At 42.1% G+C, this 24,901-nt stretch overlaps 1 protein-coding gene across 1 annotated transcript in view; it reads right to left on the bottom strand.

Moving 5' to 3' along the window:
• The window catches only part of LOC105568455 (mucin-5AC), a 45,664-nt gene extending 26,663 nt beyond the window's left edge, over positions 1-19,001 (bottom strand). The window contains exon 1 of the mRNA XM_012024153.1: positions 18,273-19,001. Within this exon, the coding sequence (XP_011879543.1) occupies positions 18,273-18,329 (57 nt within the window). The 5' untranslated portion in view covers positions 18,330-19,001. The remainder of the gene's footprint in view (positions 1-18,272) is intronic.
• Positions 19,002-24,901: the final 5,900 nt, after the last annotated feature.

Below are 24,901 nucleotides of genomic sequence, written 5' to 3'. Positions count from 1 at the left end.
TTAGTTCAATTATCAACGTCACGTACATGAAAACATGTTCCAGGTGTTTCGCGCTGATAACACGTGTCCAGAAATTTTTAATGTCCAGTATACACAAGCGTTCTTTGATCTTATTGTCAGATAAGTCACCGGGGTTCTTTTTGTTAAAAAAACACATGTACAATCATTTCAGTTTTAAATCAACGTAGTTTAAATATCTTATTTTCTTGTGCAAGTATCCAATTTCCAAACCGGTGTAACTAATGTATTAGTTCAATTATCAACGCCACGTACACGGAAACATGTTCCAGGTGTTTCGTCCAGAAAATTTTAATGACCAACATACGTAAGAGTTCTTTGATCTTGTTATCAAATAAGTCACCGAGGTTCTTTTCATTAAAAATAAAATTACAATCAAATCAGTTTAAAATCAAGGTAGTTTAAACATCTTATTTTCTTCCTGAGATACAAATTGCGTATGAAAATGATTATCTGCGGTACTTAGTTTGAAAAGATGAAACAAAGTAAAGACGCAGAATTATGGAAGAACATTTGAATGTCGCAGTCATTTGAAAGACACACCTTCCTACGTGTTCTCGTTCTCGTGGAGCAGGAAAAGGTTATCGCGGTCTTAAGGGCGCATTACTACAAATTATGTTCACATCAGGGGTTGGCGACGAGTACACAAATGCGCTTCGGCGAGATACCGAATGACGCTCGTGAAATTTATTCGCGACGCGTCCCAAGGTCGTTTAGGAGCTTTTAAAATACGATCACTCGCCCAATTAGGGAGCGAGCAACAAAGCACGCTCTCTCCTAGTATTGTTCGCGTTCGCTCTCATCGAGAAACGTGCCCCGCGTCGCGCTCTCGTCTCTCGCCGGAAGAGTTAAGCCCATAAATTGCGCGTCGCTCGTTGTTACTCTGCCCCGGATGCGCCCATATGGTAATAATGTATCTCGTGGGGACCATCGCATGTCCGAACACGACGACATCCGGATCAAGGGTCACCAGCCAGGAGAGTTTAAACGAATGAACGAAGCACCTAATCATTCCCGACGTCGCCGCGGCGACTCTTCCTGCGGCGAATTCATCTGAATAAGAGAACCGGACGGTCGAAATCTTCTGATGGCCCCCGTGCGGTTTCACAAATGAGTCGCTTTCTATTCTTATTAATATCGTTCGTTAACATTCTGTACGTGCCAATTTAGCATTTGCATGCTGCCAAATATTTCCTATTACAACTTATCTAATTTTAATCCAAGGTATTTATCGAGATAATTAACGAAGAAAAGGTTTTGTACGACCGAAACTGGCAACGGTTTAGTATTAAATTTACAACGTTTCGACCATCCGGATTGTGGTCCTTCTCAAGTTAGAGCGAGAGTCTCCTATAAAGAAATTACAAGTCCAGAGGTAAAATATAATTATAAATCATAATTTCACGTTGAGTCTTATTAACGGAGCACGTGTTACAAAGCATGTCTGTACACTGTTAAAACCAACGGTGAAAATCCAATTTTATTAATCTAAACTAGACCTCTGGGAAAAAAGACAGTTACAACTCATTTTGGGGCCCGCAATTAGTAATCGAATTATTTGGATTGTTCTTAACTCTGAGAAAAATTTTGACCGGTTTTTTTTGTAGTTAAGTAACTTAACATTTCGGTTAATGCCTCTTAAGTAAAAATTAACTTTGCGTTACTGAATATCGACAACTAATTGAGAGAATTGATTAGTATTACTTAAAAATCTTGGATATAGATAGAATAGCTAATTGCGACTTTTAGTTGCGCGGGGTAAAATTCGTAAAAGATTAGAGTTACGAACAATCCAAATTATTCGATTACTAATCGTGGGCCCGAAAATGGGTTGCTGTCTTCCCCCCCCCCCCCAGAAAAACTGCACTTGATGCACAATTAAATTGACGTTTAACGATGTTAAAAGATCTGTTCTTCCTCCTGGAATATATACCATATATATTCCAAGATATATTATCTGGCTTTTTCTGTACGGACACGGATTATAAATTCGTATCTATAACGGTGCGTCAGGAGCGTACAATGTTATCTCTCTATCAAACAGGATTAAACAGAAAAAGAAACGTGATATACGGGATTCCCGTATCTCGATGACATCATCCGGTCGTTTCGGTCCTGAACTAGTAGCTGGGGTCTATCGTGTTCAAACGCCACATTATAAATCTGGTCGGCGCGTGTTTCCCCCCGCGCGATCCTTATTTACAGCCGTAACGTGGAAACAAGAACAAGTCGCATTGGCCCCTCGGCGCTATGACGCCGAGGCACGACGAATGGATATTAACTACGGATAGCCGCGAATAATACCACATTGTCGCCAATGAAGATATTTATAGCCGTGATCGGGCGACATTGTACTGCGAGAGCGCTGATCATCCATGTGGCCGGGATAACATATAATTCGAGCGGCGTTAAGGCCGAATCAGACCAGCAATCGCCGACTCGGATTGGATTGGGATTCGCGATTGACCATTGTCCTCTAGCCAATGAGAGGTCGATCAAGTCGCTGGCTGCTTTGCTCTCATTGGCTAGAAGACAATCGACAATCGCCGATCATCGATCCCAATCCAGTCCGCGTCGACAATCGCTAGTCTGATTCGGTCTTTACGATGCCCCGTGTGTGCCCCAATGTGTGCGCCGTGTTGATGCAGCCGAACGTAAAAATCCTCTTCCCGCGTGAGGCCGTTCACGGGACAGAGACCCCGATTTGTGAAGGTCGTTCAATGCCACTCGTACCGGCTGGCCCTACATAATTCCTTTCGGATTCTTGCACTTCTCTAAAGCATGCTAAATGGTTTATCGGATGCGGCACTGTGCCCACATCCGTCGATAAAATTGTGGTAATCTTTACCGCACAACTTGTCACGCATCTTACAGCTTTTATCAACATTAATCTTGATCTTTGAATTCAGCTCCACTTCTTCAACAATTTTTTCGCGTGTCCAGTCCGTTTGATATTTCAGGGATTCAGCGGACTGCGAGGCAGGCAAAGGACATAAGCCTGAAAGCGAGGCTGTTACGCCGAATGCGAGGGGGTATGCCGGTTAAGTATTCACCGGTGTACTTTATCGAAACGGACTCTTGTTTGTTATCGCGTTACGATAGCGAGCGATTGAAAATGCCGGCGCGGCGCGCTTCGGATTAAATTAATACAAAATTATGTCGCGTATCGCGATTACTATTTCAAAGTGGATTAACATCGTCACGCACTTACGTGAGAATTTCGAGGCGCGAGTCGCCCGGGGAGATCCGGCATCGTAATCTCTCGGCCCGCGGGAGGCTGCGCCGCGGAATTCCTTGGAAACGGATTTGAGCACAAAGAGACCCGCAGCTAAAACGAAGAAAATACAACGTGACGCATGTGCGCGCTCTATTCGGTGCGGCCGTTGCGGCACTCGCCCGGCAAAATTACACGGGGAATATGTCACATTGTACGCTCATAAAGACCGCTTAATTGCCCATAAGATCTCTACACGCGCGCTCTGCCAAAGGTTATCCGTCCGGTTTAAGTGAAGTCCCGCCAGGCTCACCTTGAGGATGAAGTCAATTCTTTATTCCGCTCCTTTTTCAAGAGAAAAGGAAGAAAAATCGGAAAAGTGCGCTTCGTTGTCCCGCATTTTTCGTCACTGTTCGCCAGGTTCGCGAACAACAGTTTCATAAGCAAGCGTCGGTGTTGTCACGAGAGTAAACGAATGAAATCTATTCTGCCAACTTGATTTGCGAGATTCGACAGGTTTAACAAGACACGACGTTGCAAAGCACAGGAGACAATAGTCAGGGTTGGATAAGTTACTTATTTTTTAACTAAGTTAAATTAAATAACATCAAGAATTATTTGACGCCAGTAAATGACTTAACTTAATCATTGTAAGTTAAAGGTAACAGCTTTGAAAATTTAATTTAGTTAAGATACAAGTCAACCTATAATGAAATTGATTGAATTAAGAGCTAAGTTAATAAAAAAAGAAATTAAAAAGTTAAAAGTTAAATTTGTTTGATTTTTACGCAAAATCTTAGAGGCTCGCGATCGCGTAAATTGCTTTGAATTTCACGACCAGCGTTTGGACAACCAATCACACTACACGGAATATGGTCCGTTTCATATGCAAATTCATGCAAGTTTGAGAATCAAAGTACCATATAATGGCTGTGTTCAAAAATTCACTGCCAGCGCTGAAGACCTAGAGTGCATGTGATGCACTGTGGTGTCGACAAAAGCGTTTGCAAACGCAAATATTAATATTTTAACACATAATAATATGTGTAAATAATATTTTACGTGCAATAATATTACAACGAGTTATATTGTTCCATGTAATAATATTTTTAACGTGTTTTACACGTAATATTTCGTGTGACGTAGCAAACTTTAACATTTTTTTTAGAACTTCGAGACGGTAAATTTTAATTTATTTAGTCTTATTTTGCACGTACTAATGTAAAGAATAAACTGTAAAAATTTGAAAACATTGTCACATAAATAATTGTACGAAATAACTGCCTTAAGCGACCGTAGCGAGTGCCTCGAGTTTGGCACATGGGCTGAGTGGACGTTTCACGTGTCGCCGCCGACGACTAATTGGGATCGCGAAAGGGAAAACCTTGCTTGCGCGAAGGAAAAAAATGCAGATGAAGAAGAAGATGGGCACAGAGCCACGCATGCGGCTCGCTTGATCTGCCTTCGTCCGAGTCGTCCTTGCCGAGGTCCTCTAACCCACCGGGACCAGTGGCGTTAACGGCCCAAATATATGACGCAAGGTATAGCCACGGCGAGATAAAAGTACTATAGCAGGTACTATAAAGCCCTCCTCTCGAAATTCCCGTGAGGCTGGCCCTGCGCGCGACTCGATTCCCGCGGAGGGAGGCGGAACGGGGGGAAAAAAAGGAGAGAAACGGGGGTGGAATTCGACGGTGCATTCCGCAGGACCATGATCGGCGAACGTTAAATTGATACTGCCGTCGACTGGAGAGATTCGCGCGTGTAAATGTCGCGCCATCATTTCCATCGAAAGGCCAATATAACGTATACTTTGATAATGACGTAGATTCAGAAAGCATGCTTCTTACATATAAATCTTTATCTATATATCTATATTACACTAATATCAGGTTTGGGAAAGTTAATTTATAAAAGTGCCTAGTTGCAGTTAAAGTTTCTTGGAGCGTGCCTGTTTTCATTGCGAATCCGGGAGTGTGCGTAGGTGATTTCTTTAATTCTATAATCTGAGTTAATAATATAATTAGCGTTGTACATTGCAATTGTTGTTCTACTTTTTCTCAATAAAAAAACTCATACTGCAAAACCAGTTCACGGATTGAAGTAGGCTAGAACCGGCAATTGAAGAGCGAAATTTGCTTTCTACACACGGGAATAATAAATATGCCCGTCGATTCGCAGCATGACCGGGATTGGAAACATGGCGGCAAGTAAAACAAATATAGTTCGGCGCTGGATCTTTCGGTACTAAAGAGATTCGATTAAGGAACATCGACCTGTCGACCGGGGCTCAACGGGGAATGCGGTCGACGCAATCTTCGATCTGCTTCCCAACGAACGCGAGGATTTACGAGCTAAGGTCGTACACGAGAGCACGAGATGTAGGTGCTCGGGACCATTTTTCTCGACCTTGCTTCGAGGAGCATAAATAACGTGGCGACTGCCAATGAGTTCGCGACGCTACCATTACATGCGATCTCGATTGACGAGCAATGCATACGGATCAGCGGCATTTCAGTGCCTCGATGCTGAAAGAGCCACGATCGAATTGCTCACCCGAGCTTCCGTTCGCTCGACTGTCTCGCGAGTTTCAGTTTTACGCCAGTCGTACCTACTTCTAAGCCCTCGGAATACGTGTTTCCGACGAATATTCGTGGCGGTTGTCCACGAATATCACTGTATATATTTAAACATCCGCATGCTCGTCGATTGGCGCACACCAATACCAGAAAACCGGTATAGATAATCTGTTGGGCGACACACACCCCCTCGTGCCGAAACTGCACCCCGCGGCTATATATAGAATCCGACGAGATAAGCACAATTCTATTAATAGCGCCAGTCCTCGCCCTTCCTACCTGATTTCTTCGCCGACAAATGTTTTACAGCGCCGCGGGAGAAGGGGCGGCGGGAGGGAATTGGCGCCGGGCCCTTTACCTGTTTCGCAGGGAGACGAGAATTTTTACGCGCTGTCGTATTTTCTGCGGGATGTTATCCCGGAAAAATTTATGATCGACGATCTGCCTGAGAAACGTTGCATGCAAATGACGCGAGCGATAAGCGCTCTGCGATTAAAGCCTCTTAATGTGAGACTCTTAGTACGCTGGTAAGTTAAATTGTTAGGCTAACGCCTATACATTACAATTATCCGGAATTAATGACGCTTCCCCGGTAAAGAAATGTCGTTTGGGTTAATGCAATCCCTCGTGAATTACGTTAACCGTTGCAGTTAGCAATGCGCTACGAAGTTCAGGAATTATTATGGTAGTCCAGGAATAATTCGGTATTCTCGTAAAAGCGACTACGTATTTTTTTTTAATTTTATTAAATAACTCCCCAAGCCACCCGTATTTATAGATAACATCGAACATTTAATGCGCGCTTTCGCGACTAAAATAATCTCGTTATGAAAGAAGACGCCGGCGAAGAAGGCTTTTAGGTTCAAATAAGCTGTAATTTTAATCGAATACTGATCAGACGTAATATAACGGCGCTCGTCTCTCGATCGAATCTTTAATCGCTCGATGCCGACTATCCATTTCAACATTTCGCAACGGAGTAATAGATCGCTCGATGTCACGCGGGTGCTAGTCAGAGGTTGATAGATACATTCGCACGGACAATGCGCCGCGATTGATAGGATCGCTGACTTATTATGGTACGAACGTAGGCAGGATTTTCTAACGAACTTTTGCCCTCGTTCAATAGATCCGTGGCGATCACAAAGTTTCGCGTGGGTGACACGCTGGCCGTATTTTTCTAATAATTCTGGTTCGGTACACCGAAACGAAAGGCTCGTTAACTAAATTGTGCCCACTCTCGTTACACAACGGATCGGCTCACTTTCGATAATCTAAAAATAACATTAAACCTTCCAACGGTTGTTTTACGTATTCCGGGCCACGCGTTCAATTCCTTTCTTATACATCTTGAATTGCAAGCTTATTCGCGAAATATTTTTCAATCCTCTTCTCGCCAACGAAGCCGAAAGAGAAAGAGAGAGAACGAGAGAGATGGGTCTCGAAATTATTCATGTGTACAAAATTTATTTGTTGTAACGTTTGTCTTCTGTCTTATACGAATGTATCGTATGCAGATACGAAAGATATTACGTGAAAAATATACATTTCTCTCGGATTCGTAAATCTCTTTTTAGTCTCGCCGGCTCCTTAAGGCTAATTCAAAAACCACCGAAATGATTTAGTTCTATTGCCACGAGCGTAGGCAAATCATCCGTTAGCGGACGTAACGCGGACGTTCCTCCCCGATCTTGATTTCGCGAGGTATGTAGTTCCTCCTGGTTGGAGATAATGGTTCGGTCGGAATCCGGCCGGTCGGAGCCCGCTGTTATCGTCCTGGTTTAAAAATATCTGGCGCCATCCGAATTGGCCCGAAACGTGTGTGCGAGCGAGAACGTATTGTCTTTTGAGTTATCCTGACAGTGAAAGTTTCGCACATGCAGGACGAGGCTCCTTCGGACGAGCGCCGACGTTGGCGGAATGCGAGATCGCGGCTCGGGTTTCGTTCGGGGTATTAAAAGCAATCCTCTCTTATGGTTCCTTGAGAAATTTCAGATAACTTCTTTATTTGTAATGGTTAGCGGTAAGCAAGAAAATGTTTATTTAAATATTGTCTCCGATAAGCTTCAGGAATAATCGACGAAAGGAGAGTTTGCTTGTAGTCACCAGTAATGATTAAAAGATTGAAACGGGAAACTTATAGTCAACCCGTTTCGGGGTCGAAACGTTGTAGTAAACTAGTAAAGTAACTAGCCAGTTGTATTGACTATAAGTTTCCCGTTTCAACTTCAGGAATAATATAAAAGGAAAAGAGTTAAATTAGCTATTGATCCATGAGAGAGAGAGAGAGAGAGAGAGAGAGGGAGTCAAATTTAATTTTTTTAATTATATTATTTAATATGTTATAATATATTGTTTTATTATTATTTAATATATATTACATTATTCTAGAATAATAATAATCTATATACTATAGAGTTAGTTATTGAGACGAGTTATTCAATTTTATGAATGAGGAGGAGAAATTGGCGAGAAGGAAATGGCGAAGGGGAGACGACGCAATTATTTGTAATGGCGAGTTAATTGTGTGACAGGAACTATGTGACGGCATCAAGCCAATATGTCTGCAGGGAGAAGCATTTCTCTGCTTCATAAAAAAAAGTTAACGGAAATTTTCTATTAACCACGCAGGAAATTGGATGAGAGCGCACAGAATGCGACTCGTTCACCGCGGCCCCCCTCGAAAGCCCCCTTCAGAGGAGCGATACGGTTTGACGTTTCGGTATTTGTACACAGAGATTCTGTTTTTTAACTATGACGGTTGAAAACTGTGCAGAGAAATAGCATTGCGAGATTGCTTATTATTGCCGCGAGCTAGATATGAAAAGCAGTAACAACTAATATGTCGCTAATAAGCGAGAAGAGAAATTATTTAGCCCGCCGCGTCCCGGTCAAACAAGCAAGAATGTAAAAAGTCACGTTAAAGGCATATTAACGATGCGCCTCGATGAACGGCTATCACGGAGCGACGTCGGATAATATATCACGAGATCCTTGAGAATCTGACATGTCATTCGTTATTATTGTCCCGTCGGCCAACGATAATTCACACCCGGCTGATGTACTTACGCCACTTGCAGTCCGCGATATCGGAATCATTGTAAACCCGATTCTCATCTCTTCTCCGTCTCTGAAACGCGCGCGTAATAATGTACGGCGATAAAACGTGAAATTATTTTTAATAACGCGGCTACCGAAACGGCACTTAAGACAGAAAAAAAAGGACACGAAATAACAGGCAGAGAATCTGTTTCTCAGTATCCATCTCGGGGTTTTGTCACGTCATCGAACGTAGGCAATGATATGTATCAGTGTAATTGATATAATCATGTTTTTTAGTCTCGCACTTTTGTGTCGTTAATCGAATATTATATTCTTCCTCGTTCTCACACACTGAGAAAAATGTCCGATTAAATATAATCGGATAATCCAATTATATAATAACAAACGGATGTATCCAATTAAATTGCATATCCGATCAAAAATGTGATCGGTTTTTCAATCAAATTTAATTGGCAACTGTATTTCATCGGATAAATTCCATCCGACGTATCCATAATTTAATCGGAAGACGTAATGGGAAAAATTAACCGTCGAAAACACTGTTTAATTGGTTTGCCCGATGAAACTTTTTCTCAGTGTACCAGTCGTCGAGCGTTCACTTTTTATTACACTTCTCTGCGCCGATGAAATTCACGGTGTGGCGGAGAAGATTCACCGGAATGCACCTTTAGCTCCGAATGCTCTCGATAGCTCTGTGCACAACTGCTACAATTTTTTTTTCTACTATTTTTGTTCGATCTGGGACGACGACACGCAAGCCGTTCCGACCGGCGCTCTCTATCTGTTACAGTGTACCGTTATCGAGGCACCATCGGTACTTTACACGTGCCTTCGTCACAATGCAACGTGAATTCCGCGCGTTATATCCGTTAACGGTATTTCGAGACACACAACAGAGCTATCTTTCGGTTCCATTCGTGTGTTTCCTCCGCTCGTACGGTACTGTGCGATTAGTCGAATCGTTCCCGTGAAACGGGTTCCGTAAGCATTTCTTCGCGAATGCACCTTCTCGGTTAATCGTGATTTAGTTCCATCAGCGAAGCGTACATCGAGACTTCGCAGTCACCTATGACATTATCATTGCGACGGCAATAATATAATCACATTCTAACGCGGCATTGTCATGTCTGAATATAGGGTAGAACACTTGCGATTTATGTCACTTATGTAATTTCGGAACCTGATAGTTTAGTAATTTCTGCATTAATAAACCTTTGATGTGATACCTTGATTACATTTAATAATCAAGGTATCGTAAGCAAAATAAAAAATTATTCGCACAAAACACGTCTCTTGCATCTTGTAAATATAAAATAAAATAATTTTCGAAAAAAGAGAAAGTTTGCTTAGTCACCAGTGATGATTAAAAATTAAAACGGGAAATTTATACTCATGAATGAAGGGGAGAAATTGGCGAAAAGGAAATGGCGAAGGAAAAACGATGCAATTATTCGTAATGGCGAGTTAATTGTGTGACAGGAATTATGTGACGCGTCAAGCCGGTATGCCTGCAGGGAGAAGCATTCAACCCAACTGGCGTATTCCTTTATTTGCTTAATACAACGTTTCGACCCTATTCCTAGGACTCAACGTTGTATTAAACAAATAAAGGAATATGCTAGTCGAGTTGACTACAAGTTTCCCGTTTTAATTTAAAATAATTTTATTTAAGTAGAAATAAAGAAAAGAGAAGCAATATACTCTGACAAAATATATGTACATAGTCTGTCAAATATAAATATATACATATTATTTTTTAATATTCAGACAATACGCGCATGTATTTTTTACTTTAAAAATAATTCGATGTTCAAACACATTGCCCTAATCAGTGCTTTACTTGTGCTTCTACATGCACACTGGCTCGCGACAACCCCGGCACAAAGGGATTTTCTTTTTGCTTGCCGCGAGATTTACAGACTGGTCGTCCTAAGGCTGGTCACTAAGCAGAATTGCGTGAATCACTCCTCTTAATCTCTGGTCACTCGTTCACTGACGATCGATCCAATTGCACATTGCAAAATAAAGTGATTCAAGTACGAAAGAAGTGAGACGTTGAGGGCACTCGATGGCTGAAGAGTTTTCAGAATAAACGTTATTGCATCTTGAATTATTTTAATAAATGGTCGCGAAAGTCCCCTTTCGTGCCGAGAACGCCGAGTTGGGCCACAGGTTTTATTGACTAGAATATTTTTTATCAGTGGTATGCGGTAAAAACGATGATTCGATGGTTTAACGCATTTTTCGCATCTTCTGACTGGCGTTCGATCGACACAACGGCGCCGCGATATCTCGAGAATGGTGATTTCAACGCATGGGTAGCGCAGTCAGTCTGCGACGAGGTACTTGAGACACGATTTAGGCATCCCCGCCTAATTCATATTATCGCCGATGTGTGCCTAATTCAGGACAGAAACCGTAGAAAAATCGCGCGTTTTACTTTTTCGAATAAAGTAACGGCATTCTTTCGATGCAGATACTGGACTGACTGGTATTTCTTCTTGCGAGCAAATACTCGAACTACGTTAATGGCTTCTTCAACCCTCCATTTCACTCCGAAGAACGATAATGCTGTTTGTATCGTGGTAGGAAAGAGATAATATTTATTCCATTTTAAAATACATCTCGCTGCAAAATGAATTTTTCATGAGCGCTCTATTTCTCGCGCGTTTCGCCGTACAATTTTAAATGCTATACAGGGCGTGAAAATGCTGCGCAATGCAACAGAAATACTCCGGTCGTTTTACCGAGAACGAAAACGTTTTACCGCGACGTCTCACGTTATCCTAGATTCCGCGACGAGATTTCAGCGGTCGACGCGCAGTTTTTGCACCGATTTTCTCCCGATCGTCAGCGATCGCGATCGCAGCTTGCAGAACGGTGGCGCGCGGCTCTCTGCAAATTGTTCGACAGTCCCCGACAGGATCTTCCACGATCTGTCCGATTGTATGTACCGTTGTAGCGCTTCCACGCTCGGACGCGGCGCCCGTGAGAGGCGAGAGCGATAAATTTTCTGTAACATCATTGGACCGGTTTTGTGGATAGCTCCGCGTAACAATGAGCACGCGCCTCGGCCTGGAACGTTGGCAAAAAGTCTCTTTCTCTCTCGGATCCTGAATAACGTCTTTTATGGAGCGAAGATCGTCTTGCGATGATAACCTACGATCGAGGACCTTTTCCGTCCAAAATTCTTATATTCAAACGCCAATTTTTCCAACATTTCCCACATACTTATAACTTTCTTGAAACTTTCCCCTCCTTCTCGTTTAATTTTAATCTATTCCTTAATGTTATAAAAAGTTACTTCCAACCTTCCAGCAACTTCACAATCTATATTTTATCTATTAATTTCCCTATTTTCGATTTATTAAAATTTGTTCATTAATGCAGTGATATTGCGTATACATGTGTGCATTTATGTGATAAAAGTCGCTTAATGTTGACGCGAACGTATAACAAAATAAACATTTATCGGTGCAGCCGGGAAGACTTGACAAACTTCCTCCGTAAAATAAACTAATTAATTATAATTAATAATGACGACTTAATTTACGAGACAATCGTACGAATCTCGACAAAGGCGAGAAATCATCTCGCTTACGTTAGCAAAAACTGTATTAATGATCCCGGTGCATTCTCGCATGAAGATACGACACACGCGTGTCTCCAGCGGGCACAAAAATTCGCGTATAAATCACCGGTCCCTTTATCGATGCTACCGTTTGCATGCGTGTGGCATCGAGAATATATCACAAGCCTGTTCTGGAATAAATTAAAAAAACCCGCGAGGAACATTGGCTGCCGTTCTGCGAAAATACACAGTATCCCTTTCGCAAGTTAATATGTCACGGATTCTACATTAATCTACATTGAGAAAAATGCCCAACTTTTTTCAACAAGTATAAAAGATGGCGTTTAAAACCTCTCAGAAGATATTATTTCTTAATTTATTTATGAATTGTTTGCTGTACAAAATTTCAGTCGCGTTTCGTAAAAAGGGCTATTCACAAAGGAACTGAAATATATAATTCAACGAGTGTAAAAGAGCGAAAATTTTACGATCCTTTCTGAGTAAGCTGTAATAATCAAAATGTCGTAAGTCTCTCGAGAACCCGAAAAGAATCGGCGATCTAAAGGTGTCTCCGATTGAGAGGAAAGACGCAAAGCGGCGCGTAAAGGATCGTCAATCGCGATCGATGATTTATCATAATCCACTGCGCAAACAAGACAGGCGTAGAACATAAATTCTGCAAACAGTCCGCCGATCGCCTGGAAGCCTAGCGTTATCCCGCATGACCGTGACCTTGGGTCGCAGTAACCGCGGACGGGGGTTACGTGTCGCGGCGCACGTGGAAAACGGCCTTTCGTCCGTTATGCGAAATCGTAAATTTCTCTTCGCTCTCTGTTGGAGAGATATGTTTATGTGTCTACCACCCGCCGCGGAAGGCCACTTGTATGGCGCGCGGGCGTCTCGCGTTTTCAAGACAATTTTTCAAGCGACACCCGCGTTCGGCCGGCGTAAATCGGTATTTAAACATCGCGTTCACATCCCCGCTTCTTTTCGTGACTCTCATCGGACGTAATGGTGCGGAATACACGGCGGATTTATCGCGTGTAACGGCGGTTTCGTAACTTATTACACGTATTAAAGAGCGGGCCGATCGGGGCAACTATGTTTCAAAACCCCACCTTGGAAATACAAGGGAGGATACCAGAGACTTCTATACAGAGGAAAGTCACCTATTATGAGCCAGGCTCCTAATACGAGATGGCGGAGTTTCTGCTAAATTAATAGGCACCGTCTGTTGATTCTACCATGAATTTATTACCTTCGGAGTGAAGTTTGTTTAGTGGAAAACTGATTGTTAGATCGTGTAATCGTCGCGAGAATGGATTTTCTCGTATTAGAGTCCCATCTCATAATAGAGGACTTTCCTCTACTACTAGACTGCTACCTTCGAGCTGAAAAAGTCAGGCACACATACTACTTTATCTAACAAGACATGGCGGAACTCTTGCCTCACTTTTCAGCTCGAAGGTGGTAGTCTAGCAGTGTACAGAAATCTGTGGGGGATACACGTGTGACCTCATATATCTATTGGAAAGATAACAAGGTATTCGCCGATAAGATCTTGATTAATCTTAAAACTGAATAGACGAGCTATTCCCATCAGTCCTTTACGCGTCGCCGCTATTTGCGGCGATTAAAAGAAGAAAGACGGTAAAAACTCAACGAAATATATTTCCACTTTATCAGAATCATCGCATTAGGCTGGGAGAATTATCTCTTAACGCTATGGGCGATGTATCTTTATTTTGCATCGATTTTTATTGACCACTACACGTATTTTAATTAAGCGAAAGATGCTACTGCGTTGAATTTCGTCACTTCCGGTCCCGGTTAAATCCGCGTATCTTATAAATAACATTGATCCTTAAAGCGCTCATTATCCAATTACCTTGGGCCTCTGTAACGGAGCGCGGGCGCGTTAATTAAAAGAAACTGCCTCGGTCGGCGTTGTGAATTAAGAAAATGACTCGGACATCCCGTCGTGTCGTCAGTTCGGTTTTGTTTATATTGCAATTTGCTCCCTCGGGGCATCTTAATTAGTGGTGCGCGTGGAAGGCGGGATTCAAAATTCTTTCGAATACCGTTAATCCATATATGCCTTAATGCTGGCAATTACTGTAGGGGTTTGCGGGGGAAAAAAATGCTAAATCTACGAAATCCGATATGTCAGTGGGGGGAAATATCGGATTTAGTGCAATAACTTGTTTATGGCGTAAAGTAACTTTTGTGCAAGTTACGCGACGTTTTTCTCATTAACTTCCATAAATATGCCGGAGTAACGAACGTAACGCGAATCGGCTTCGGAAAATGCATTTACGAAACGAGATTCCAGATGAGAGACATTTTGTACGTCGAAGATCGCCCGTGTGTGCCCCTCGCACGATGTCGCGTCACAGTGGCGCGTGTTTGCGGATTGTGTTAGGATTACATATGTTAGACGAGACGGCTGGCCGTTCATATGGGAATCCTCTTCAACCGAATGCTATTGCCCTTGGCCGAATGATTCTCTCGCGGGCACCGGAACGTGCTTAGCTTTTCGTATATTTACGGATAAATTATTACACTTTAAATTTGCAGTTTTTAGATGCACCCGCCTACACAGCACCGTCGCACACGACGTAAGCCCATATAGGACAAAAGTTGAATGTAAAAACTACGTATGGTATGTGTGTTCGAAATATTGTACAGAAACGAAAGAGTTCTATAGGCTGTTCAGCTTAGCCGTTCGGTTTCTTTCGTTTCTTAAAGGGACTCACGCTGATTCTCTAACGTGTTTTCAATTTTTTTCCATGCAGTTTTATAACCTTTTTTCGCTACTAGATTGCAAATCAATTTTCTAGTAAGGTGGACGTTGTTTCAAGATATTTCAAAAGCATATGTCTTTACTATCTATTCTCGAAATTGATTTTGCGTAAAGCTATTTGCTCACAATGGATTTCTTAATGAAATTATTATTCTAGCAATGTCCATGTCATACCCTTTTATGTATAACATAATGTTATATTATGCAGAAAATGATAATCAAATTTTATACTGTACACAATATAATAATCAAAGACACCGTTCGTTTTTTATCTTCAATTTCAAACATAATATGTTACGTTCGTTGTCAAGTCGTACTATGAATTTAGTAAATTAATTATTTATTTTACGTATACAAGCGTACGCGTTTCGAATTGTATTTTACGCGTCCATAAATCTAGCTTTATTATGCAGGATTTTTCAATGGCGACCATTGAAAAAAGAATCGAGACTACACGTGCATTTCAGATGCACCGCGAAAATGTACGTTTGAAGCGTTGCGCTTTCATGTCACACATGAGAAACATTCGCGCGAACAAACCAGTTGCCAAGAACCGGATTACTTTGCGATCGGCGGCCTCGTAATTGTCATACGCTCATGAACGTTAATTAATTGAATCGCCGCCTCATAGTACGCCGGCCCGTCAATAATTAATACATTTAAGCGAAATATCTCTCGCTTTAAGTTTGTCCGTGTGCAATCACATAATCGTGTGCAATCGCGATAGGACCTTCAATTCGCCGAAAAAGAAGTAAAAAATTAATACAGGCGAGAAGGAAGATGTAAAGAATCTCAATTGGCTCAATCAATTGAATCAAAGTGGCTCCGTGAATAACGTGCACATCACTTATTACTACCGAGTAAGTATCTGTTATTAATTAAATCTTAATCTTAATTAAATACGCGAAAGAGTTTTATGCATTATTATGAAATCATACACAGTTGGAACATTTGTGTTTTCGTGTTTTAAAAAATGCCGGTTGAAATTTGTGTTAAATGTTTAACACATTCATGTGTTAATTTAACATATTGCTCTTGTGTTAATTGACCTCAAATGTAAAATTATTAAAATAACTGAAAAAAAAAGTTAAAACAACACGATGTGTACTTATTTTTTAATCTTACACAATACATATGTTCTATATTATTAGTAACAAGATTTATCTATTAAAATTTACAGAATAAAATGTGATTTTGAATCGTCATTCGACTTATTACATCTGTAAAATGTAAAAATTACATTGTTTAAAATTCATTTTGTCATTAAAAATATGTTAATTTTGCACACAATTTGTTTCAAATTATTTTTAAATCTGAAAATTCGCCATTGACTTGAACAATGTATTTTAATTTACCTCCTTAAAGAAATAACAAACTGTACGAACATAATACTAACTTGTATCGTCTTTTTAAATCTCAAAAGAGCAAATTTATTCGATATAGTTAAATATAGCATTAATGCCACCAGGAGGCTTTATTAATGCCACTATCCCTTTAAAATTAATTTCGAGAGACACCAATAATGTGTCTCCATCGCCAATTACTTACTGCTAACGATTATACGCACGGCGGAAGAAACCTGACATGGTATTCGCATAAGTCGCGACACATGTACACATTTGTCCTACGAAACATCTTTATTTTATGAATTGCTTCGACGTCGCAAAGAAACACGGTCCTACGAGAAGAGAGCACATTCTACGTCTGTTTTCAATCAACGTGTCTGGAACTGAAAGCTGCAAAACAGCCTGGGATACAAACCTATACGTATAAATAATATGTAAATAAACCTGTATAAATAATTATTCCAGTTTTAACATCAACTTCTGATATAACTCTTCTCCCACTCATAAATTATCTAATATGACTTACAAATTAGTTGCCTAATTATAAGCAATTTATTCATTATTGAGACTGATTTAATTCAGTTCGGCACATTTTGCCGATTACATAAATTGGGTTCACTTTGACGTTTGCTGGATACACCTTATGTAAATATCATAAGGTTCATTCTCTCTCTCTCTCTCTTGCTCCTATTAGGGTGCTATTACATTTATCGTGCGACAAATTTTCCAAGTGTGTTGATTAGCTGCTGGATAGAAAATTTCTAGATACTCGAAAATTCGATTATCCTGGGGCTCGATTCTCGAATTCATTCGAAAGAGGAACGTATGCGAGAACGCTGCCCTCGCAGAAAAGTTGAAAGTCGATTGGTTTAAAAACCACGCGCGAATAGCCAATCGACTTTTCCGTAAGAGCAGAATTTTCGCGTGCGTTTCTCTTTCGAACGAATTGAAGAATCGAGCCCCTGCAGCCGCGGTCGACGCGCTTAAAAGATTTGTCGCGCGACAAATGTAATAACAGCCTTACTCGTCTATAAAATGTACGGCTCGCGAAATTTTTTCCCGTTGGTCTCATCTTACGCCGCATTACGTAAGAAAAAGGCGCATGAACGCTCGCAGGGACCGCGGCGATAAGTTAACATTCCGCGCTTGCATAACGAAAGCGGCATTCGCCCGCGACGGCGACGTTGATTGTGTATCTACGTGTATCCGCGCAGGTATACGCGATGTAAGTATAGCGGGCACGGGCTAGATAACGACGTTATCCTTGACTCCAGCCACGTACACCAGTCGACACGTTGCACGCGCCGTGTGTGAATGCCACTTCGCATACGAAGGTATACGCGAGATTTCACGAGAGCCAATAGCACAGATCTCATTGCTAACGAAAGAACGGGCGTTATATAATTATTTCCCTTTATCCATGTCGTTCTAAGTCCCACCGTATTTCACAGGGGCCCGGCGAGATCGCGCCCGGACCGCTCTATTAATTTTTCAAGAAACGTTTTATTATCCGAGAAGCTCGTAAACCCGGGGTACTTTAGACGCGCGTGACAGATAGCAGGGAACTCTGGCCTACCACGCCGGATCCGTCGCCATCGGCTACGCCCTCGTGAAAGCGCGTTATCGACGCTCTCCGAGGTCCGATCGCGTCGTAAAATAGCAATACGCGGGGGCTTACCAGCAGGAGAAGCGCCGTGCTCGTGGCGATCGCGTCGACCGATATGCCGCACGCCATTTCTCGCGCTCTCGAACGAGGGGGTTGCTCGCTCTCCTCTACCAGACCATCCTGGACGCGTCGTCAGCTCGCACCACCCGCTGGGACTCCACCGGGAGTCGAGGCAGGTCCTCACTTCTCCACGTGGCACACAAAAGAGAATGAGAGGAAAAAAAAAGTCCAAAATCACACCAATCGCGCCCTTAATTCGAGCTGCCCTTCTCCGCGACTCGCGACTCGCGACTCTCGACGAGAAAGAGAGAGAGAGGACACGCTCGCTCGGAAATTCGCTGATAGCGATCGACGATTATTGACTTTTTAACGATTTAACGACATGCCAAGTTATCTCTCTCTTCCTCTCTCGCTCTCCTTCGTGGTGACGGAGGTCCGATCGGAGGTCGGATTACGGTCGATCACACCCGCTCTCGATCGCTGCTCCCCGCGCAGTTGGCCTTTCGCCTCTCTCGGATGCCGTCGATCGCGCGGCCGATCGCCGATATCTCGTAACGGGGACGCGAAGGACGTGCTGGCTGCCGAGGACGACGCGGATCGGCGCGACGGCCCGTGGCTAGTTTCGACGCGCCGCCGTGTAAAAGGTGACGATTACACGCGGTCCTAACCGTAGCACAGGGCTCGGGCAACTGACAGCGGGTCAGAGCCGCGGCACACGGCGCCACGCCGCTCTCACAGCTGATCTGAGAGAGCCGATCGCCTCTATCAGCGCTCCCCTCCCTCCTGCCATCGCGAGGGAGCCCGCTCTACCCTCTCTCTAGCGCGCGATCCTTAATCTCCGCGCCGCGCCGCGACGCTCCCTCCGACCGCGACGTCCCGATTCATCCCGGTTGACTTCGATCTCGGATTATGTTAATACCTGGCTCGAATACCTGGCAGCCACCAATAGAGCAGAGGAGAATACAAAGGATACATAATATATTACCGCTCTCGAGATTCCGAGGGCTTTCCGACAATATATCTTGATAGAATATACATTTTTATTACAGAGATTAAGAACGGAGTTTTTCCTGAACCTGGGAATTTTGAGTCGCCGCTCCCTCGACGGAATTCTTCACTCCGCTATTTTGTAAAAGGCAAAGCAACACAGACACGACTGCTGAGCCGCACTGAAAAATATCCCTTTAAACTCGAATGTGCAAATTAATCGCGTCATTTTTAGTAAATCTTACATGACAATTAATATTTTTACATACTGACACGAAACTCTTCAAAATTGCGCTCTATCTTCGCAAAAGTATGAAAAAGCACTTTTACCGACACTCGAAAAAACTCTTTCGCAATTGGACCCGCGCGAGTCCGTCTGTCATCAGACGTCATCAGGCTGGTCACAGAACATGTAATGACAATTCATAAATATTAATGCGAACCTACGCACGTTACGCTCGCATCCCGGACATTTGCAGGGGAGTCGACGTTGATTTTACGGGCTTGCAAAAAGAGTGGCGTATCAAAGCACGTTAATTAGTCGCGTACAGCGCTCGTTACCGCAAACCGAAGGTCATGTGTAAATCGCCGTTCGCAGACGGACGATGTTCTATAAAACCTCCGCGTTCTGGAAATACGGCCCACGTGCCCTTAACGACCGCACCGCTGGCGCTTCTCTGCAGTGCGCGGATCATATATGACCATTTAAATTCTATTTAAATTGTAATTTAAGACCTTAATTAACAAGTTGTTTAGTGCCCGCGATTAACAGCTTTCGGCAAAAATGTTAGCGTTACAACCCATCAAAGTGGGTTTCATCAACAAAGAAACGGCTCGGGACGTCATCGGAGGCCACTGCTGTGAGATACGATGAATCTTACGAAATGTCTCTATCTCGAAAAATAAAACGGGCGGATGAGCGAGTCAAACGTTCGCGATCACGCTGCGCACGTTTAACGAGTATATTTAACGATAATTTAACGACTAATTGTACGAGTGATTTCGTACGTAACTGCAACATTTTCAATGTCGTTTTTATTTTTGCCCCCACATATTTTCGAACATAACGATAGAGCGACGTTGTCAACGTGACACTATGATATTATCAAAGTACTGGCTTGTGCGGCAAAGTTCACACGAAATTTTTCTCTCTTAAAATTTATCCTAAAAATAATATAATTTGTGGGACAACTTGGCATTTCGAGCAATTTTATGAGATAATCCGAATTGTAGTAACGGCTCTCAATAAAACAAACAGTAAGGAGAAAGGGCCAGTGCGAGCCAACCGCCGTTCGACCGAATTCGGTCATTTACCGCTCGTCGCGACTGTTCTCTTTCGGTTCCGTCACCATTTAAAGAATGGTTTTGAACTTGTTGGAGGATAACTCTCGATAACGGTATTTCATTTAAGCGTCGTACATTTTGGGTCTATTTAGCCTCACTGATGATGACCTGAGAATGGATCGAAACGTTTTGATATTAATTAATAAAGTGATTAAAAAGTTCCACATTGGTTAATTTCGCACGGACATCTGCGTAATTTTATGAGTTTTTTTTTATATTTTATCCATACATTTTACTAGTAGAATGTATGATAAAATTTCAACAAACTCATAAAATTCGAATGCCAGGTTGTCCCACAATTGCATGATTTTCAGGACAAATTTTGGGAAAAAATTCCCTTCGCGTACGATTCCACATCAACAATTGGAGATAAGTTTACAATTGCATCGCCGTTTGAAATCTCTTTCTTCTCTGTACGTGGCATCGGGCCATTTGTCAAAATTGATTCGCGAGGATTCAAGTTCTCGAGAACGACAATCATCGAAAGTTAGACGGCCGCTCCTTCGGGACGATCCCACGGGATAGAAAACCGAGAGGCAGTCGCGGAACTGGTTGCGGGTCCGACGCGGTAAAATTCCCGGAACGGCTGTCCGTTCCGGTGTTTCTCCGTTACGATACGGGACGATGACGACGATGACTGGCGGGGAATATAAAGCGCATTTAACGAAATCCTTGTGCAACGGGCGCGGATGAATAACCGACCTTGCGAATGAGCGGGACGACCTTCGTGGTAGCACGCTCTCACGATGGCAAGGATATCACCCCGCCTTCTTCAGGTTTTTCCACGCCGGATACGGATCACGAAATATCTTGAACACGGCTCAAGTTTCATCGGGCTTTTCGGCCGCGTTTACACTCCATCATCGCGCACGGTGCGAGCGAACGTAACATGTACGTTTCACTTGACACGTCGCTGACGATGATCAACCACGCGCGAATTTAACGGCGCCGTCTCGACACGCCGCGATTTTATTTTCCCTCGGCTACCGTTTGTTCCTACGAAAAAAGGAACATTTGAGGGGACGTTTTGCATTTCAGAATCCGCATTCAAGACTGTAATAACATTACTTTCCGTCGAGCTGCCGTCAACGAAATATTCGATCTGATAGCTTCCCGCGAGGTTGCCATTTCATCGAAATTGGAACAACTTTTAAGTTGCCAACAGTTTAATTTATCTTATCAGCAAAATGTACGATTATCTTATACACACTTGCAATATAATACAATGTTAAATTAATATCTTACAAAGACCCAAAAATTTTCAAATTAAAAAAATTTGGACATTGTCGTGTCCTTTCAAAATCGCACTTTTCTCGTATAAGGTTCTAAATTAGATAGCGAAATTTCTACTGAACTAATAGGCATCATCTGTTGGTTGCACTAATTTATTGGAAGAAAATCTATTTAGTGGAAAATTAATTAGATCGTGCAATCGTTGCGAGAAAAATATTTGTGATTGAATTTGGATGTTGAAAACCTGCTATCTCGTAATAGAGAACTTTTCCCAATATAACATGAGAACAATTTTCTGTGAAAATCCTAAATTTTTCTTAAATTAAACTCCTTATTTCGAAACCATTAGATTGAAGTTTTTAAAGATAATCAGACGAACTTTTTACGAGTGTAAAGTTTTTAGTCACCGCTTCTTTTTGCAGTGAGGTACCTATCGATATATTCCCGTATCGATGCGCTTTTCGTGGTGCTGACCATAGACACAGTAATACTAGACCGAGCATGAGACGCCCAGACCTGAGGCTCAGGTAGAAAAGAATGGAAAATAGGTGCCGTCCACCTTTCTCTGTCTAACGAGAAGAATAAAAAGAGAAAGGTCGACGGCACCTACTTTCTATCCTTTTCTACCTTCATTGCTTAAAAGAGAACATGCTCGGTCTAGTATTACTATCCCAGATAGCACACATAGTTCTATGAATATTCTTCTAAAGTGCAAATATTTTTGATTTCAGAATATTTCAATCGAATGTTCTATAAATATATATAGATAGATATATTGGTTCAGAATAATTTTTTAATATTCATCGAGTTTATTTATTGCACATTGTTTATTGTGTAATACACTTATCTTATGCAAAAGGCAGTGAAACCAGTGATCACACCATATATGTATAACCGACACGATAGATTATTCTATTCACATTCGAAAAAGATTTATAGTAACGCCAGTCGAATATTCCACGAACGTAAGATAAATATATAAGAATGACCTGTGGAATATTTATTCCAAATATTCTTGAAGAATATTCTTCAAATGTTCATAGGAGTGTCTTGTGCTATCTGAGTATGTCTATGGTGCCTGACACTCCTCGCGAAGATCGTTGCGTCGCCAGACAGATCGAGGAGATTTTGGGGACCACATCAGGCGCTACACCGCATATATTTACCGCATACGCGAGTCGCTAAATTTCCCCTTTATGTGCATTATTCGCGTGCCTGTGCCCGTCCGGGGCTGGTGCATTTACTCGCGCGGGGGCCTTCGCAAGAATTCAAGGCGGGTCTTGTATCGGAGGTCAGCCGCGACCTAGGAATATCCGTGCGCGCATTGTTTCCGCGCGAGTGTCGGCATTGTTTCGCGATTCCGCCAGCGAAAGGTCAAGATGCGGGAGGACGGGGGATCCGTATCGACGAGTTTTTAAGTGTCGAGTAAAAATCTCGCGCGACGGCCGCGCGGGTGCCTCGGATACCACAAGAAAGTACCTTTAACCGTACTCGATGAATTATTACAGACGTGTAAACACTCGAACAGGCCGTGCTGCAAAACGTGAATAACCATCGACTAATTTCGTCAGGAGATGGAAGGAAGCGATTTAATATTAAAATTTAATACCCTGGCTGAGGTGAATTTTTCGCAATAAATTTTAAAATTAAAATCATTTTAGACACTAACATCCTGTCTCGGCTCTTACATCCTTTATTTCTTCGTGATTTCAGAGTCCTACGAATTTTATTGTTTAAAGTTTAACAATCTTGTGACGAAAGTAATGTAGCAAGTGTAAATACAAAAATTAAGAGACAAGCGAATACAGCGTGAATAAATGAAATCTCAAGAAATAATTTTAATTGATGGTGAAGGAAACGGTGAAGAGAGAGGTGGATGAAGAATAACAAACCTCTCTTCCTGTTTAAACATGCGGCGCGGTATCGTCGAAAAGTTTGAACAAGGGTCGTCAGTCTCGCCTACGGTCCAGTTCGACGTTGTAAAAACTCGTATTTATTCTCGGCGCATTCCTCGCGTTCGTGCGGACAATGTAATTGCATTCCGTAGCGACTACAATGTATCTGTAAGTCACTCGGCTCGCTCTCTCACGCGGAGACCGAGGAAAAATATTGATCTCCGCGAAAGAGGATTCCGTCTAAATGCGACAAATTCGGGCTTTTGATTCCCACGAAATTCGTAAACATCACGTGTGACGCTATCCTGGCGAATAACGTTTTACATTATGTACATTCCTCCGATTTACCTCGATTACAATCTCTTAAAAATGATTTCGTTGTCGAGATACTAAATAAATATCCAGGGTTGGGAAGTAACTCGTTACTTGTAACGAAGTCTTTCGTTAAAACCGCGACGCGATTTAATAAGGATTTAATAGGGGTCTTTTTAATCTTGCACAGATGCAAGATATATAAAGAAGATAAGAATATAACCCACCCGAAATTTGGCAAATAAGAAGAAATCAACTTATATCGCACAACACCTTACTTTATACATACTCCATCAAAGTGGCCAATATTGACCACTTACCTCGTCGTATTCAGTCTTCCTTCGTCGGGCCAGATTGGACCTACCGTTCGTTGTTCCTGGCCATACAGTCTGGTCATTTTGACCAGAGATCAAGAAGGAAGAAAACTCCTTCCATAGTCGGTTTATTATCGTCACCGACAAATATTTCGTACGGTTCGAACTATATGCGAGCGTCGATCGTATTGAAATGCACGACCACGAGAAGTTAATTAAAGAAGAAAATTAAGTTAACGAATTTGCTGTATAAAACTCATCAAATATATTTATACTTCCGTTATTTATTCGAAAATAGATAATGACTGTCTCTTCGTGACTCAATTTTTAAACTCAAAATTCAAGTATATATGTATATTGAAAAAACAATTTACTTCGCGTTATATTAATTTTCCGCGATAAATTTAAATTTATAATATGGATGAAATTAAACAATTAATAATTTTTTGAAAGGTTTTTGAAAAACTGATCGCGAAAACCGACCGCGAAAATACGAAGATGCATGTAACTACACCCTAAGAAAGGATTTCCGTTACCAAAACAAAAAATATTCTTG

The sequence above is a fragment of the Vollenhovia emeryi genome, unplaced genomic scaffold (genome assembly GCF_000949405.1).
Source record: "Vollenhovia emeryi isolate VEMERY1.0 unplaced genomic scaffold, V.emery_V1.0 DF939129.1, whole genome shotgun sequence".
Lineage (NCBI taxonomy): Eukaryota > Metazoa > Arthropoda > Insecta > Hymenoptera > Formicidae > Vollenhovia > Vollenhovia emeryi.
The sequence above is the reverse complement of the archived record's forward strand: the minus strand, read 5'-3'. Positions and strand labels throughout refer to the sequence as shown.